General features: G+C 42.2%; 1 protein-coding gene across 5 annotated transcripts in view; it reads right to left on the bottom strand.

Moving 5' to 3' along the window:
- Positions 1-17,824, bottom strand: part of ULK4 (unc-51 like kinase 4) — a 437,172-nt gene that overhangs the window by 199,515 nt on the left and 219,833 nt on the right. Inside the window, exon 32 of one of the 5 annotated variants that reach the window (XM_045509777.2) lies at positions 16,102-16,213. The exons of the other annotated variants lie outside the window; for them this stretch is intronic. Coding sequence (XP_045365733.1) covers positions 16,193-16,213 — 21 coding nt within the window. The 3' untranslated portion in view covers positions 16,102-16,192. Of the gene's footprint in view, positions 1-16,101; positions 16,214-17,824 lie in introns of those variants that run through there. 5 annotated transcript variants of the gene reach the window in all.

The raw sequence follows: 17,824 nt of genomic DNA, 5'->3' as shown, positions 1-17,824 counted from the left end.
CAAAATGCTCTGGCAAAAAAGGAAAAGAATAGAGCAGGAAAGAAGGACTGAGAGTTCAGCAGTGAGGCTCTATATCATCTTAAATTGTGTGGTCAGGATGAGACTCATGGAGAAGGTGTCATGCAAATGGAAATTTAATCTTACCTTTTAAATGCTGAAGCACCTTAGAATTCTTTGGATTTAATTTTAATAAAAATTTTCTTTTGAGGTGGTTTTGGATTTACAGAAGAGTTGCAAAGATGGTCTAGAGAGTTTCCATATACCCTTCACCCAGCTTCGCCCAATGTTAACATCTTACCTAACCAACATACACAACAAAACTAAGGAATTAAAACTGGTACAACACTAATCACTGAAGATTTTATTCAAATATCACATTTTCCACTAATGTCCTTTTCTGTTCCAGAAGCCAATCCAGGATCCCATATTGCATTTACAATTAACTCATTTTTGCAACAAATATTTACTAAGTGTCAACTGTTCTTGGTACTCTTATACCAGTGAACAAAACAACCCCCCCCAAAAAAAATTAAATTAATTAAAAAATAGGCCTGCCCTTGTGGAGTTTACCTTGTAGCAGAAGGGGAAGACAATAAATAGTAAATAATTTACATGACATGTTAGAAGATGATATACACTAGGGGAGAAAACAGAACAAGATAATGCAGTTTGGGAGTGTAGCAGGGGAAGGCTACAATTTTAAGATTTCAGGAATTTGGGGGGTCGGGGTGGCAAGTAATTAAGTTTATTTATTTATTTTAATAGAGGTACTGGGCACTGTACTGGGGATCTCATGCATGCTAAGCATGCACTCTACCACTGAGCTATACCCTCCTCCAAAGGCTGCAATTTTAAACAAGACGGGAAAGGCATATCTCCTTCAGAAGGTAATGACTGGGCAGATTTAGGTTCTTTTACTGTACATCAAGGTTCTGTTAGCTAGTTTCTTTTAGGACAGTTGCATCAATGTTCTTAAATTTTATTAGCCTATGAGTGACATCCTCATCTGATTTTAGTATCAGTTTCATGCTAGACTTGTCCATCCATTTTATTCCACAAATATTAATTGTGTATCTAATGTCTATTTCTGGGAACTGGGTAGAACTCACTAATAAAGCCAACTGGGCTTTGTTTATTTTAACCAGCAGACCTTCAAATATTTTTTTGAAAAACACCTTCTACTCGGGAATCTACACACTGATCCAATTTTACTTCTATTTCCCAAGAAAATCATGTGTCATGTCCATGTTTTCACACATACTGTAATACAATCATATACAGCAGTCTCTTCTGTTTTCATCTATCTTCTCTGAACCTACTGATACCACCTTTTACACCATCTCCTCCCTCTTTCTTACTGATCACCAAAGCTCTGCCTGTTTTATTGGTCTTTTCAAGGAACTAGTTTTCCATTTTAATGATCAATCTACACCTTTGCCCTTGAGTTAGTCATTACAAATGTACAAAACTTCCCACTTCTCTCCCCTAAGTAAGCAGTAGGATGGCATTTTCCTGCCCACTCATGAGAGATGCCCATGAGACTTGCTTTGGCCAATTAAACTCATCTGGGCAGAATTTTTAAGGGACAGAGGGGGCTTCATTACCCTCTTTTCTGTGTCCTGGTGACCAGCTACAGTCCAGAGGGGTAGTGGCTCCTACAGCCCAGGTCTCAGGGTGAGGACATGCAGCAGAACTGCCAGAAGTCCCTTGATGAACACGTTGTTTCCAAAGCTTCCAAAAATACCAACACTGCATTTGCCTCTGAAACTGCAGTCAACAGATGTGTACACCCCACCAATGAGAGCTACTTGATTTCACAAGTCTTAACCATATCTATATAAGACAAAAGATTTGCTTTCCAAATACCAATGCCTGAAAACTTCTATTTTTTTTTTTGCTAATCCCATTTAATATTTTAAAACTCTCTAATAATACAGATCATCTTCTTCTGATAGAAATGTTTCTTGCACATCTATTCTTAAACTTCAATTTTTTTTTTAATTGAGGTATAGTCAGTTTACAATGTTGTGTCAATTTCTGGTGTACAGCACAATTCTTCAGTCATACATGAAAATGCATAAATTCATTTTCATGTTCTTTTTCACCATAAAGCTACTACAAGATATTGAATATATTTCCCTGTGCTATGCAGTATAAACTTATTTATCTATTTTATATATACCAGTCAGTATCTGCAAATCTTGAACTCCCAGTTTATCCCTTCCTACCCGCAACCACACTGGCAACCACAAGTTTGTATTCTATGTCTGTGAGTCTGTTAAACTTCTATTCTTGAGAAACACATACTTAAGAGTGGATGTTCATATCTGAATGTTTCACTGACGCCAGCTTAAGAAGATTAATGTGGAAGCAGTGGTCTGCCACCAATTTCATCTAATTATTCTTACAGTTAGTTGGAAGGAAAGGGTGATTAATAAGCACCAAGATGATATGACATGTTACTCATGATAAAGTAACTAACGATACATAGGAAAACTACTCTTGTGAAGAATAAAGAAGCTAACAAGTCTCTTTTTGGTAAAATAACACATACCACTCCTTGTTCAAAGACCAGTCTGTCAGCAAAGACAGGTCAGTTTTAGCAGAGATAAATCTACTGTTCCTTCCATCTATGTGTATTTACGATTAAATGCACCTTTTCTAGGCTCTCGGCAATATTTTTGGCTTGTTCTAAAGCCAACACTTCAGTTTTCCCTTGTGCTCATGGAGTACCACTTGTTGACATATGCATTTCCTTTAAGTACAAAAATCAACTTTCCAAATCTCCATTACTCCTGAACACTAAGGACCCAGGACTGCACCCCAGTCAACCAACCAGGTCCTGAGACCCCTGGCCTGGAGTTTCCTGAGTCACTGCAGAAGGAAGGGCTCCATCAGCCCCACTATCTGCAGAGGGGTATGAAGGTACACTCAGATTATCCAAAGCTCCCACTAACCTTATTACTGGGAGTACTTAGGGCACAATATTTGACGCAGAGAATAAACAGACCAATAATCCTGTACCAGACTGGGGAACATGGTTCTTTTTCTATTCTAGCCATTATTATAAACACTGTTGTTGCAGATTCTTTCCTGCTAATTTTCAAACCATTCATAGGCTGTGAACTTTGTTCAATATAAAGTAGAGGCTTTATAAAAATTGTATCATAGAATTACATTTCGTTCTTCTTCCTTCTAGAAGGTATATACACTTCTTATCTAGTATGGGGGAGGGAGACCATGGAACAGTCATTATTCCTGCTCAAGATGATGTGGTTCTCCAGGGGAACCAAGACAGTTACTGCTGTGGCCTAGATCATCATTTCCACCCAGAAAGAACACTAACAACAAGCGAAGAGCAGTTGAGAAGGTGTAAATATGAATGAAGCACACTTCTATTAACTTCTATCAAAGTGAATGATTTCATTTCTCTTAGCAACTTTAATAAGATTTGTTCTTGCTGCTCACAACGGTATTTATAGCCCACAGGGGATAAACGATGCTTTGAAAAACACCATATTTACTTTCAAAGTCAGAGTAGAGGATTATATGAAGGGAAAAAACACCAGGGCGAATATGTGGGGCCAGAGCTCTCCTCGGGACCCTGGAAGACTGGTGTTCAGAGGAAAGGGACCCACACCTTTGGTTCAAAGACCTGGAGCCAGAGTTGGAGGGGAGGGATGATTCCAACCAAAGGTTGTGCTCTCACTGGATGCCTCTCTAAGATAGCCCCTCTCCCTAAAAATGTCCTCATGAGACCCAGGGTCAAAGGACTGTAACAGAAAGCTGGGCAAAATCTTGGCATTTGTTTCAATCCTCATGTCTCACTAGTAAAACAAAGAGTCCACACCACTGGCATCCCAACACACGCAAGGAAAGCAGTATAAGGAGTTAAGGAAGCACCTGATGACCTACAACAGGACCTCTAGCACAGGGTCAGGGCCCTAGGCACCTGCAGCTTCTATGCTGATCTCGGTAGGTGGCGCCAGAGCAGCCACATGGTCCTAAGCAGGACAAGGCAGAACTGATGAGATCCTGATGAGGTACCAAGTGCCATGACCTGTATCCCAAGCACTGAACACATATCATCTCATTTAATCCTCAACAAAACCCAGAGGTGGCTACAGTTCTTCCCTTTTTATACAGACAAGGACACCGAGGTCAACAAGGTGATGTGTAACTTGTCAAGGATCATCCAGCCCCCCAGTGGTGAAGCTGGGATCTGATCTGTGGGATGGGAGAGCTAGTGCCCCTAGTCACCAAGCACTGATGTCTGGTGACACTGATCGAGCCGGAGAGAGGAGGGAGGGATGTCAGAGTCACCAGTCAGCACACCCCAGGTTAACCAACACCACCTGGGGACCCAAGGACCTAAAGGAGTCTGGAGCATGGGGTGGAAAGAGGCAAAGAAATCCTGATTTGGGGCCACTATTGTAACAATGCCCTCCCTCTTCTCCTGCCACAGTGTGCCCAGCCCTGTGTCACCACCATTGGGATCTCCTGGCTTTGGAAGAGCCTTTAACACAGATCACCTGCTGTAAGACATGCAACCCAGGAAGCAAGATGTAGGTATTACTAACTACTATGAATAAAACAGAAAAACAACAAGGTCTTAGTGTTTAGCACAGGCAACTATATTTATTATCTTGTAATAACCCATAATGAAAAAGAATATATATATGCATAACTGAATCACTATGCTGTACACCAGAAACTAACACAGAATTGTAATCAACTGTACTTCAATTTTTAAAAAAAGATGTGGGTATCAGGCAACTACAGGAAAGGAAAAAAATGAACATCCTTCCCATAAGAATTAAGTTACATACTAGAGCCACAGTTGATAGCCACACTGTTGAGACATGGAGTAATTATGTTGGCTGCAGGGTGAGAAGTGAGGCTCAGTTCATGGGAGAAGCCATCACCGACATCCCACAGACACTGAAGGCCATCCGACTGCACTAGAAGATTATGACAAAAATATTTAACTCCTTCACCCATAACCCCGTAAGCACAGCTGACCTAATTTGTGAGGCCAATGCCATAGTGTATAGATATTTAACAAACAGGGCACTTGAGAGTTCTAATAAAACACAGCATTTGTTGGTAGAGATAATTAGAATTGAAGCAACAAAATTCTTGTGTTTGGCAACAGAGATGAAACAACTTCATTAAAATGTACAGCTTCAGCAAATGAAAGGCAGGAGAGCACTGGACCCTGAAGAATCAGCCTTCTCAAAACTAATTGCTTCAGTGCTTAAAGAGGACAGCTCTGAAACACCAAGGGCACAGCAAGGAAACACCACTAAAAAGTGATCAGCCCTCCCAAAGCGGTTTCACTGTCAACAGAGCGTTATTCTTTATTCTAATATCTGAGGACGTAAACAGCACTAGAAGACTTCGAATGTCCAGAGTAAAAAGTTTGGCTGGGGTCTCAACAGTCAAGGTAGGAAATACCAGTAACAATCACAAGTAACACTGACCCATGGTCACTCTCCTCGGCCTTTGGTATGGGTCAGAATTCAGAAGACAACAAATTATAAGACAACAATCAATCCTAGGAGGGTAGAAGCAGTGGAGAGAGTGAAAAGCAGAAACACAAGTAAGTCTTATGCACAGGCAATCCATAATCTCTTAGAAATAAACACACAGCAAAGCCTATTGGACACACGGGGCGGGGGAGGGGAGTTTACACTGCCCTGCGGCATGTTCCTGTACTGTGCACATGCTTGCACCTGGTACAAAGGTGCGAGGCACACTAACTCTCCTTTTCATGCAACCTTCTGTATGGCTAGAATCCTAAGATCTGGAGCCTGCAGAAAGGAGACTTCAGAGCATCCAAAGGAAATGAGTACATTTGTAAGGAAGAAGACACTTTCCTATCGCTGATTTTTCACAAGGCTGTCCCACAAGCAGCTCAAACTTAACAGAATCACAGTGGAACTCAGCTCCTTTCTCCTCATACTTCCTCCTTTTCTGTTTCCTCTTTCAATGAACAATGACCCTCCAATCTGCCCAGCTACCCAGCCATCAATTTTGGAATCACCCAGTACTACTGGCTCCTCATCTTCCACATCCAGTCAGCCACAAGGGCCCCTCAGTTCTCCCTGAGCCCCTCTTGAATCTGTCGTCTGCTCTCCATCCTTGCTGCCACTGTCCTCTTTGGCTGGAGCCACCAATCTCGTACTGGTACCTTTACCTCTAGCCTCACTGTTTGGACTGCTAACCAGATTCCTCCTTCCAAAGCGGCAGAGATGAGTCTCCGCTCCTGGGGCTTGCACCTGGGGCCGGAGGCACTGGGACTGGGTGTATCGGAGTCTACAGGAGGTCCAAGGTGGAGGGAGGGCCATTGCTTCCCACAGTCCAGTCTGTGCCCAAAGTCCCAGTGGGATTCAAAGGCCTGAGGTGGGGAAGCCACAAGAGCCAGGACATGACAAAAACAAGGGCACCAGGGCTCTAGTGCTCACCATCCCAGAGAAGCATCACAGGATGATTTTGGAAATAGTTTCAAGACTTATTGAGCCAGAAAATGAATATATGTATGTATATACATGACTGGGACACTATGCTGTACACCAGAAAGTGACAGGTTGTAACTGACTGTACTTCAATTAAATTAAAAAAAAAAAAAAAAGACTTATTGAGCCAAATACTGACTCCTGAGGGTGAGGAACAGGGAAGGAAACACAGGGTTTTTCCCTGTGTTAGGGTGCAGATTAATTTCAAATTGATTCATTTAGTTACCTCAAAAATATCCAAACATCCACAGGGATTTCCTGCAAAGAAAGGCCAGGATGTGGGATCCAAAGTGGGACTGTTTGGGGTATGAGGAGGTTGGCACTGGGGTACCTGCCACTGGGCCTTTGCTCGACCAGCTGTGAAGCCCTTGAACAGCTCCTCTGCCCTGTGATGAGGGTTAGGGGTGGGGAGAGCTTTGCAGGCTCTGAGGAGAATTAGGAAGAACTTGGAAGCAAGGTCTTCTCCCATCTGTAGCCAAAAACATGTGATCCCCTGACCCTAAGAGCCTGGAGGTATAGACTGAAGTCCCTTCTTTTATTTCTTGCAAGAGAAAAGAATTTTAAAATTGTTTTAAAATCTGAATGAAGGAAACAGTAGAGGCCTTCCAGCAACAAATGCAAGTTATTATTAGCAAAACATTCCAGCTGGCACAGAGGGGAGGCTTTGGATCAGCTGGTACCATCTGCCCATCAGTGTGCTGAGCTCAGCTTCAGAACCTGGTCCTTGTGTAACGCCCAGGGCAGCGTGATGCGGATGCCCTTCCAGTGGGTTCATTGTGTCATGCGGCTTCCCTTTCACATCACTGAGGCTGCTACCAGGGAGCTACCATCCTTCCAGCTCCCAGCAGGGCCTGATACCTGCAGGCAGGCGCAGTGGGCCAGAGCCAACACTGCTCAGGTGGGAGAACACTGGCAACGGAGCTGAAAGGACACAGCCAGGCCCAGTGTCCCTGGGGATGATGGTGACCCTTCCATGCCTCTGCCCAGAGTGTCAGAAGACTGGCCTATCTGCCCCACTGCACGCTCTCTGAGCTAAATACAGGCCAGATGTCGGGGGATAAGCGAGAAAGAGAAAACACGAGTATGCATCCAGACACAACTCCTCCCACCTTATCCTTGCATCCCCATAACCGTCCAAAGTTAAACAACAACAACAACAACAACAACAACAACAACAACAACAACAACAACAACAAAACAAGAATAAAGCTTTGGCAAACGCATATTCATTCTTAAAAATTCAGGCCAGATGTCGTTTGCTGGGGGCTGGGGGGAAGGCTGCCCTTCTCGCGCTGGACAGTGTTTCCATCACCTTCCTGTGCCTGCCTTCATCACAGCACCTACCACAGACCTTATCTGTTGTTCATTCATTTCCTGACCAATGCTGACCCAAGTCCTTGGAGGGCAGAACTGGGACTTTCAGCTGGGCCTCCAGAGTCCAGGTGGGGAGCCCAGTATGCAGTGGCCACTGGTAACTTAACAAAGGAACAATCTTACTGAAGGTTGCTTGGGTGAATATAGCTGAAGAAGGGCTATACAGCTTGTGGGATTCTCCTTCAATAAATGAACTTGTCAGCAACTAGAAACTGCCTTCAATCAAGCCATCAATAAATATTTACAGAGCACCTAAAATCTGCTATTTAATGGTGTGAAACAGAACTACAAAAGATAGAAAACGATCTTTCTCAAAACATTTTCAATGGTAATGTATTTACTTTTGAATAACATTTCCAATAAGTGATACATTCAGATCTTTTTACTTCAGATGAAATACACAAAATCTCTCACCTGCTACATATTTGTCAAGTACTCATGAAGCACTTCCATCAGCATGGAAAATACACCCTCTAAAATTTTCAAAGACATTGACACAATTTTAATGGTACCCTCCATTAAAGGTAACTGCTCAAAATACAAAGAAATGTCCCAATCTAAAGAGTGAATATATTACATAAGGTAAAAATGAAAGAAAAGATCAATATATGTAATTATACAAGACAGTTTTCAATGACAGCTATCTTCCCTGTGGGATGGGCAAAGTTTTTGCAGTGGAAGTTTACCAAGTGTTGGTCATCATGGTTGTTGTCTTAAAGGAGTCCTAGTAAATCCTATAGGAAATATTTTAGTTGGAATTGGCTGGAAGTTTATTTAAAGCTAGGGTTTCAAGGCACATAAAGAAATGATGCAGTGAGCAAAAAGAAAATTGGGCGAGGAAAGATTAGAGATTCTTGCCCTGCCCCAAGAATCATACTACCAGACTTGGGAAGAATCTTGGAGAACTTTCGAGGTCAATCATTTGATTCCAAAGATTTTAAAAAAAAAAAAAAACTGAAGCCTGAGATGGGAACATAATGGGTAGCGCCAGGGCTTAAACTCAGAAGTGCATCTTCCTTCACCATTACATCACTTTGCTCTCACAATTCTGGAAATCACATCAGCGTATGTAGAGCAAAGGAGGAGGTAACTTTAAAAACTGGTAACATTTTCTACACACTGGAAAAACACTTTATGCTCTGGTCCCTAGAGCTGCAGATTCAGTTGCCCTTAACATCATCTTTAATAGGTCAATTCTTATCCCTGAACAGCAAGTGGTAGATGGGCTAGGAAATGGGAGAACCTCAACATAATGCCTACCGACCCCCCAATACACTGGAAGCAAATACTTTCTGCGTCTGATAGGATTTTCAATCATCATTTGTTGTAGACGGTTATCTCTACAGAGGCGATCAGAGAGCCTAGCCATCTCTCAGAGTAAATATGTTAAACAAGGAGCCCCTTTTTCCAATGAATTATTCTGAATAGGTAACAAATCAGACATCAGGGGAACTGCAAACACATATATGTGATGTTTAAAAATCAGCAGCATAAGGCAGCCCAGATCTCTGTCACTCATGCTCGAATTTGCCACATTTGGTATTTTATGCATGATCACACTTCTGTTCTCTATCTCCACAACTGAGGGCAATCAGTTTTTCTTTCCTTAGATTCTACTTAGAAAACAGTTTTAGTTGTATAATCATGTTGGAACATTCAATAAGTTCATTTTGGGCCACACAATGATAAAAAATAAAAATAAAAACAAAACTATACCATCTTGGAGAAGCAACTGGTTGCAACGGGATAAAATCATCTCAGGAATTTTTCATGTCTTAGATAATATTTTGTGTCCTTATTGGCATTTTTTCAAAATTAACTGCAAGTGGAAGATTCCCTAGACATAAGCATAAACTGGGGAGTGTTAACATGGGTCATACTGAACAACCATGGGGGAACCAAGGGGTCTGGCTCTGGGAAAAGGGTTGGAAGAAAGGATCAGTAAACCCACAGACCCTGAACATAGGCAGGGCACAGGCTGGGAAAACAAGAATAAGTAAATTCTAGACCACACTGACCACGGGAGAAAGTGATGATATACTATCATCTAATTCTGAAGTCTAAAGGGAACTACTGAGAGCTTAAATTGATTTCTTAGGCCAAGCCAGGCTAGGCATCTCCTAAGAGCCTTGAGACATCAGCTGATTCTCCTCTTCACTATTTCTTCTGGGACAAGCACCCCTGGCAGTCTTAGCTGTATGTGGGCATCCAAGACTCATCTGTGCAATGCCCATGTGGTCACGTCCACTGTTTCTGCATCAAATCAATAATCCCACATATCCATGAAGTCCCTAGAGCTTACGAGTGAGGGAGTGAGGAGGAGGGGACAGGGAAAGCTATCCTGTTTTCATGTTTTTAACTCTTGTCTCCCAAGAGCTTCAGATTTAAGAGCTTAGATGTGAACATGGCTTCATTAAATTTTCCTCATGCAGGTCTGAGAGAAAACCAGCCATCAGAATGAGTGCTAAGAATAAGGGGAAGAAGGAAGGAGGGGAGAGAGGAAAGATAGAATAAAAACAGACTAGGGAGGAAGAGAGAAAGCAAAAAGGGACAGAAAGATTTTCCCCAAGAGGAAGAGTAAGCCCAGGAGGGCTGAACTTAGGGTATAAGCCCTTGTCCGCAGGTGCTAAATCCAAAGGTCTCTGCCTCACAGAGCAGCTACTCAACCTCCATCTGAAATGAAAAGTGAGTCAACAGACCTAGCACACGTCCAGCCATGGTGTGCCACCAAATAAAAGCTGACCAGCATTTCAGAGCGAGGTGCCCGGAGACAGAGCTCTCATCCCTGCACGTCACCACCACTGTCCAAGCTCAGCCCCCACGTCACCCCTGCCATTCTCAACAGACAGGGAACAGAAAAACAGAGATGCTCTTTAAATTCGGGCACTTCCAGCTGTTTCTGGATTTGTGGAGCCCTTGCGTTGGGATTGCTTCCTTGCTACGGCACTCTCCCCTGTGAGTCAAGTACTGATGTCACAGCCCCTCCTACATGTGAATTCTGATAAGCTGCCAAAGACTAGATGTGTGGTCCCCTTGGGCTGACCGGCTGGCCCGGAATTCTTCCTTTTGTTGGGGTGCATAACAATGAACAACACCTGTGATGGCTGGCATGAGCTTGTGTGGATGGGGGATGCACAGAGGAGGGGTGTCGATCTTTAGGAGATGCCCCTGAGCTTCAGAGACATACACATCCCATTCATGGAGGACTGGATTTTTTGGTGTGTATTCAAACAGAACCTTATCAGCTAAACTTAGAATCTCAACTCACAGGGCAAAAGGAGCAGCTTAAGCAAATCAACCAACCAAACAAAATCAGTTTAGAAAGCAGAAGCAATAATTCACATAGCTTCAGTACTGAAACATTTCATGTCACTATGCTCTGAGGTTCAAGCGAACATCAGCTCTGCCCCCACCAGGCTCTGCACTCCACCAGAGAGAGAGAGATGCCAACGGCAATGACTCTGAGCCACACCATCCAAGTCACTGTCACCAGATTCCACAAAGGCAAAGAGGCAAAAGTTCAGGCAGCTGGAAGCACGTTGTCTAAAGCCATGAAGGTGACAGGGAGCCTTTCCCCAACAGCACGTGGGAGGAGCAGAGCGCTTGGCTGCATCATTTTGCATCAGTTGCCTCATCCAGGTGCAGGGCTCGGGGCTTCACCAGAAGCAAGCAGGGAGGGGAGGGGCACTGCCTTTTACAGATGCAGAAACCTATGCCCAAGGAGAAATGATCTGCCCGTAGACTTAAGTTAAGGTCCTCTTTCTTCCCTAACATCCTTTGATGCTCAACCCAAGGCTGTGTCTTTCCAAATGAATCTTTGAATGAGACGCTAAACAATGTCAAATTGTAACAGTGTCTAAGCTTTGTGACTGTATTCAAACAAAACCACTCTGCACAGTCTCAAATATTTATCTATGGTTTGTGGCAAAGGCCACTCAAATGTAAGTTTTAGCAGTATATGGGCATTCCTCATCCACCATCCCCAGAATGTTCACTAATCAAGAATAATATCAAGTTGCGATATAATGTGAGAAAAAAAACCTTCAGAATTCTGCCTTTCTTCAGCCCCCTAAAAGAATGCCAAATACCAGAATCCAGCTGAGTTACCATGAAATCCAACTTTATCACATAAATATTGGAAGGGAAGGAGAAGAGAGTATGTTTATGAATTACCATCCTCATAATCACAGGGTTTTACAATATAGAAGACAAAATGGACTTGGACTGAATGAACGGATTGTAGCTAAAATCTCACATTTTAAGAAAAGGTTCTCATGTGAAACAGTATAAATTTTAAAATGTACACACACAAGCACTGACATACACATGCACAGACATACACAAATCCCTTTACAAAGTACTACGTGGACACTTTGTTAATGATTCATCATTTTGAATAGTCTGCCCAACTGATATCCTTTTGTATTTCAGAAGAAGGTAAAAAGTGAATAATCCCTTCTGCACACAAATGAATGTCATTCCTCCAATAGTCTGTATTGGAGACCAGTGCACGCCAGGCCCGCCCTAGATCCTGACAAAGCAACCAAAGTTGCACCGAGACACCTGCGAGTAGGGAGCTTCCCATCCAGAGGGTGGGCAGTGCATGTGCTCATCAAGGCATGCCCTGCTCGAGGCATCCCAGGGAGTGAAACCCTGGTAAACTGGGAAGATGAGAGAAGACTTTAGGGAGGAGACGGGAATGGAGCCGGGCAGGGAGCCGCAGCAGATGTGGGGAGGTCTAGGACTCGAGGACGAGCACAGACCATGTGGCTGAGAGATATGGGATGTGGCAAAGGCACACACAGGCCAATGATTCTGAACACTTGGCTAAAACTTTCAGAATCCACGTTAAATCTTGGTTTATCATAAGTGCCGAGGATATTAATTTCTTTTGGTTTCAGTGGATCAAAAACAAACTAGAAATACACTGTCATTATGACTCATGGATGTGAGTCAACATCTCGGCACAGAGTGGGCAGGAGTGGCTCCAAGTTACCCCCATGGTCAGCTCCATGGGGCCTCACTCCTGGCCAGGCTCTCTCAGCTCAGCTCACCTCTGAGCAGCCTTCATCGCGTGGCCATGACACCTCCCTTTCTGTTTCCACTTGGCCCTGTGGGCCTCTGGGCATTGACTTCAGACTGAACCCAAATTCACTAGACGTGACCTCTCTGGCTGGAAAGGTCAGAGCTCACTCCTTAGTTATAGCCAACAGAGGGTCCATGCTTTCTGGGGGTTTTGAAGGCACATGGACCCTTCACTATCCCTATCAATAGGCCTCTACCGTGAGTGTAAGACTAACACTGGTACTCATCCTGTTACTACCTACAAACATGGCTAGGTTGTGGAAATGCCTGAAGGCAAAGGGGTAACTGGAGGGATTCTTATGAATTCTCAGAGCCTCTGCACTCTAGGGACAGTCATCAGTAAGCCTTAGTTTTGTTTCCAACTACAAAATCAAACTTCTGTTTCAGACACCACCCTACCTGATAATGACTATTTATCATCTAATCAGAGGTGTTTACTAGGATGAGAAAAGATGTAATGTCTTGTTTTGGTCCAGACGTAAAGTAGCTGGTAATTGTAAATAAAACTCCTTTTTCTCATTCAAAAAAGAAAAAAAAAAATCAAACTTCTTTTGTAGGAAAGCTCTCACATCATGATACATATGGTTTTCAGAGGTGACGTTAGAAAGAGAATATATGAAACACTGGATGTGAGATGCTGATATCAAATAGCAAAAATGAAAGAACAGCATATTATTAGCTATTTTTGTTTTTTAATGGACCTCGTGGGCTTCTATGTGCTCTCCAGAAATGCCTCAGAGTTGTGTGGTGGCCGGAAGCCTAAATGAGGTCTCAGAAAAGATAATGGAGTTTTAATGATGGAAATTGTACAAAAATTGAATCTAATCATGTTCCATTAAGCATGCTCTTAGCTCCCATTTTTACTAAATTATTTTATTATGATTTTGCCTCTATCTATTGAAACAACCTTTTATGGCAATTTGACTTGCAGGCACAAATAAGTCTCATTTATTTTCTACTCTGAGCCCCTGTGAGATTAATAAGATGAGATGGATCACCTAAAATTTTACCCGTCCTGCAATCAGGAAGTAGTCATTCAGAGAGATGAGTACTTTGTTTTACATTTATTTGTGAGGAAAGCATTACACTCTAATTAGAGACCTACTCAACAGTAACGCGTCACCTGCCAGAGAGACTGTCTTCAGCCAGGCAGCTCCTTCTCTACCAGCCTTGAAAAGCCACCACTGTCCCCACCTCATGTGCCAGTGGGTCCCGTGCTCCAGGTCACCTCCCCACCTCAGGCCTTAGCCCTCATGCTTGTCTTCCTCCTCCCACTCTTTGAGGGACTCGGATCGTGTGTGGAGTGTCTGGTTATTAATGCTTCCAACAGGACACTCCTGCATAGCCATCTAGAGGCAAGTTCGCTAGTACTTCGTGGTGAGTTGTGAACAATCATGCAATCTGTCAAAGGGGATGCAAACGACTGTCAACAATTATGCAATCTGTCACGGGACACAGCAGGGGGAGATGGGAGAGACTGTTCATTCTGGTCTCTGCAGAGAACAGAAGCACCTGTCACAATATGCAGGTGGGGTTTTCAATATTCGTCCTCAAGCATGTTTACTTCTACAACATGTCATGATGAAAAAGCTATGAAGCTAGAATCACAATTCGCTAATTACATGAGTCTCTGGGCCAAATCCTGATGGAGGCTATTAAGAATTAAAGGACTAATGAGGAAAAACTCACATTTACCAAGAATGGTACCTATGGGAGAAGAGGGTGGGAGAACATTATGTGGTGACCAGACATAAATCCATATCAATTTTCCATTATAACTTTGTATTAAAGTCTGAAGAGAAAGAATAAAAAATCTTATAAAGGAAATGCTTATGAAACAATTTTAGCTAGAGATCATAAAACGTAGTAAGTTCATAACAATCATTAACCGGAAACACCCAATAACACAACAACAATTCTCATAAATCAGGAGACATGAAGAGAAACACATGGAAACACACTAATAAAAGGGTACTACAGGTCATCTCCTTTAGTCTACGATAGGTTATGAGTAAGGCTATACATGACAACATGCTCAGTGAGATACATCTTAGAGACATATGTCAAATTTTGAGCTCTACAGAGAACGAGAGAACAACTTTCAAGTATACACAAAGAATTCACAAAAATTCACCACAGCATACACAAAGTGAGCATCAGTTTCCCCAAAAATAAAAATTATTCAATGCAATTATTCAATACTACAATTAAAAATGCAACAAACTTTCTTTAAATGTTTTTAAAACTCTTGAGGGCAATACAGACTAAAGGTGCAAAGTTTTATAAAAATAAGGAAAATTCTAATGTAACATATTAGAATCTACGGAATACTGCCAAAGCAGTTATCGGAGGGAAATTTCTAGCATTAGACACCTACAACAGTAAAAATTGTAAAAATACCCAATTTTTAAAAGTTAAGGGAAAAATGAAGTGACCAAAAGAAAGCAAAAGGATGAACTTAAAAAGACAGAAGCAGAATTTAATGAATTGGGAGACTTCTGCCTCCACTAGGATATAATAAGTCACACCACCCAATAATGCCACCTCATAGCAATTAGAAATTACAAAGTCATATTTGTAGGAACATTAGAGAGCTACAGAAGCACCAAGAAGTAAGTGAACTAAAATTCCAGAAGGTAGAGAATTTTTCCAGGGTGAACTGACACTTCCTAACATTTTTTCTCCTTAGGGGCATTTGCTGGTTCTGGATGCTGGGTACCTACAGTGGGGTTCCAGTGAGGGCATGAGAAACTAGCAATGATTTTAAAGGCTGTATGGGGCTAGAATGAAAAATAAGAAACTCGACGGGCTTCAATTGCCAAAACAGTATCCCCAGAAGACATCTGATGGATTCTGAAGCCGCACAAGGCTGAGGGACATCTCCCAAGTCAGCGGTACAGGCAAAACTCGGAGATACTGAGAGTTCAGTTTCAGACCACCACAAGAACACAAATAACACAATCAAGTGAGTCACATAAATTTTTTGGCTTCCCAATGAATCTGGAAGTTTATTTGCACTATTCTGTAGTCAATTAATTGTGCTACATATAGCATTATGTATAAAAAACAATGTACATACCTTAGTGTAAAAATGTCTGTTGCTAAAAATGTTAACCATCATCGGAGCCTTCAGCAAGTCATAACCTTTCTGCTGGTGGAGGGTCCCTCCTTGATGCTGATGGCTGCTGACTGGTCATGGTGGTGGTTGTTGAAGGTTAGGGTGGTCGCAACAATTTCTTAAAATAAGACAACAATGAAGTTTGCTGCAACAATGGACTCTTCCTTTCACAAATGGTATTTCTGTAGTGTGCAAGGCTGTTTGACAGCATTTTATCCACAGTACAACTTCTTCCAAAACCAGAATCACTCCTCTCAAACCCCGCAGATGCTTTTATCAACTAAGTGTATGTAATACTCTAAATCCTTTGCTGCCATTTCAACAGTCTTCACAGCATCTTCACTAGGAGTAGATTCTATCTCAAGAAACCACTTTCTTTGCTCATCCATAAGAAGTAACTCCTCATCAAAGTTTTATCATGAGATTGTAGCAATTCAGTCACATCTTCAAGCTCCACTTCTAATTCTAGCTGTCTTGCTATTTCTACAACATCTGCAGTGACTTCCTCCACTGAAGTCTTAAACTCCTGAAAATCATTGATGAAGGCTGGAATCCACTTCTTTCAAACTCCTGTTCATGTTGATATTTTGACCTCTTCCCATGAATCACGAATGTTCTAAATGACATCTAGAATGATAAATCTTTTCCAGAATGTTTTCAACTGACTTTGCCCAGATCCATCAGACAAATCACTATGGCAGCTATAGCCTTAGGAAATGCCTTTCTTAAAGAATAAAATATGAAAGTTGAAATGACTCCTTGATCCATGGGCTGCTGAACGGAGGTTCTATTAGCAGGCATGAAAACAACGTTAATCTGGTTGCCCATCTCTACCAGAGCTCTTGGGTAACCAGGTGCACTGTCACTGAGCAGTACTATTTTGAATGGAATCTTTTTTCCAAGAGCAGTAGGTCTCAACAGTAGGCTTAAAATTTTTAGTAAACCACTTTGTAAACAGATGCACCATTATCCAGGTTTTGTCGTTCCATTTACAGAGCACAGGCAGAGTAGATTAAGCATCATTCTTAAGGCCCTCAGGATTTTCCAAATGGTAAATGAACACTGGCTTTCACTTAAAGTCACCAGTTGAATTAGCCCCAAACAAGAGAGTCAGCCTGTCCTTCGGAGCTTTGAAGTCAGGCACTGATTTCTCCTCTTTAGCTACGAAAGTTCTAGATGGTATCTTCTTCCAATAGAAGACCATTTTGTCTACACTGAAAAATCTATTGTTCAGTGTAGCCACCTTCATGAATGGTCTTAGCTAGACATTCTGGATAATCTGCTGTAGCTTCTACATGTGTCAGCACTGGCTGCTTCACTTTGCACTTTGATGTTATGAAGATGGCTTCCTTCCTTCAACCTCATAAGCCAACATCTGCTGGCTTCAAATTTTCTTCCACAGCTTCCTAACCTCTCTCAGACTTCATAGAACTGAGGAGAGTTAGTGCCTTGATCTAATTAGGCTTTGGCTTAGGGGAATGTTGTGGCTGGTCTGAACTTCTATCCAGATCAATACAACTTTCTCCCTGCCAGCAATAAGGCTGTTTTTGCTTTCTTATCATTTGTGTGTTCACTAGAGTAGCACTTTTAATGTCCTTCAATAGCTTTTCCTTTGCATGCACAACTTGACTAACTGGCACAAAGAGGCCTAGCTTTCAATCTATCTTGGTTTTCAATATGCCTTTCTCACTAAGCTTAGCCATTTCTAGCTTTTAATTTAAAGTGAGAG

Source organism: Camelus bactrianus, chromosome 17, assembly GCF_048773025.1.
Source record: "Camelus bactrianus isolate YW-2024 breed Bactrian camel chromosome 17, ASM4877302v1, whole genome shotgun sequence".
Taxonomy (NCBI): Eukaryota; Metazoa; Chordata; class Mammalia; order Artiodactyla; family Camelidae; genus Camelus; species Camelus bactrianus.
This window is presented reverse-complemented; position numbering and strand designations above follow the sequence as displayed.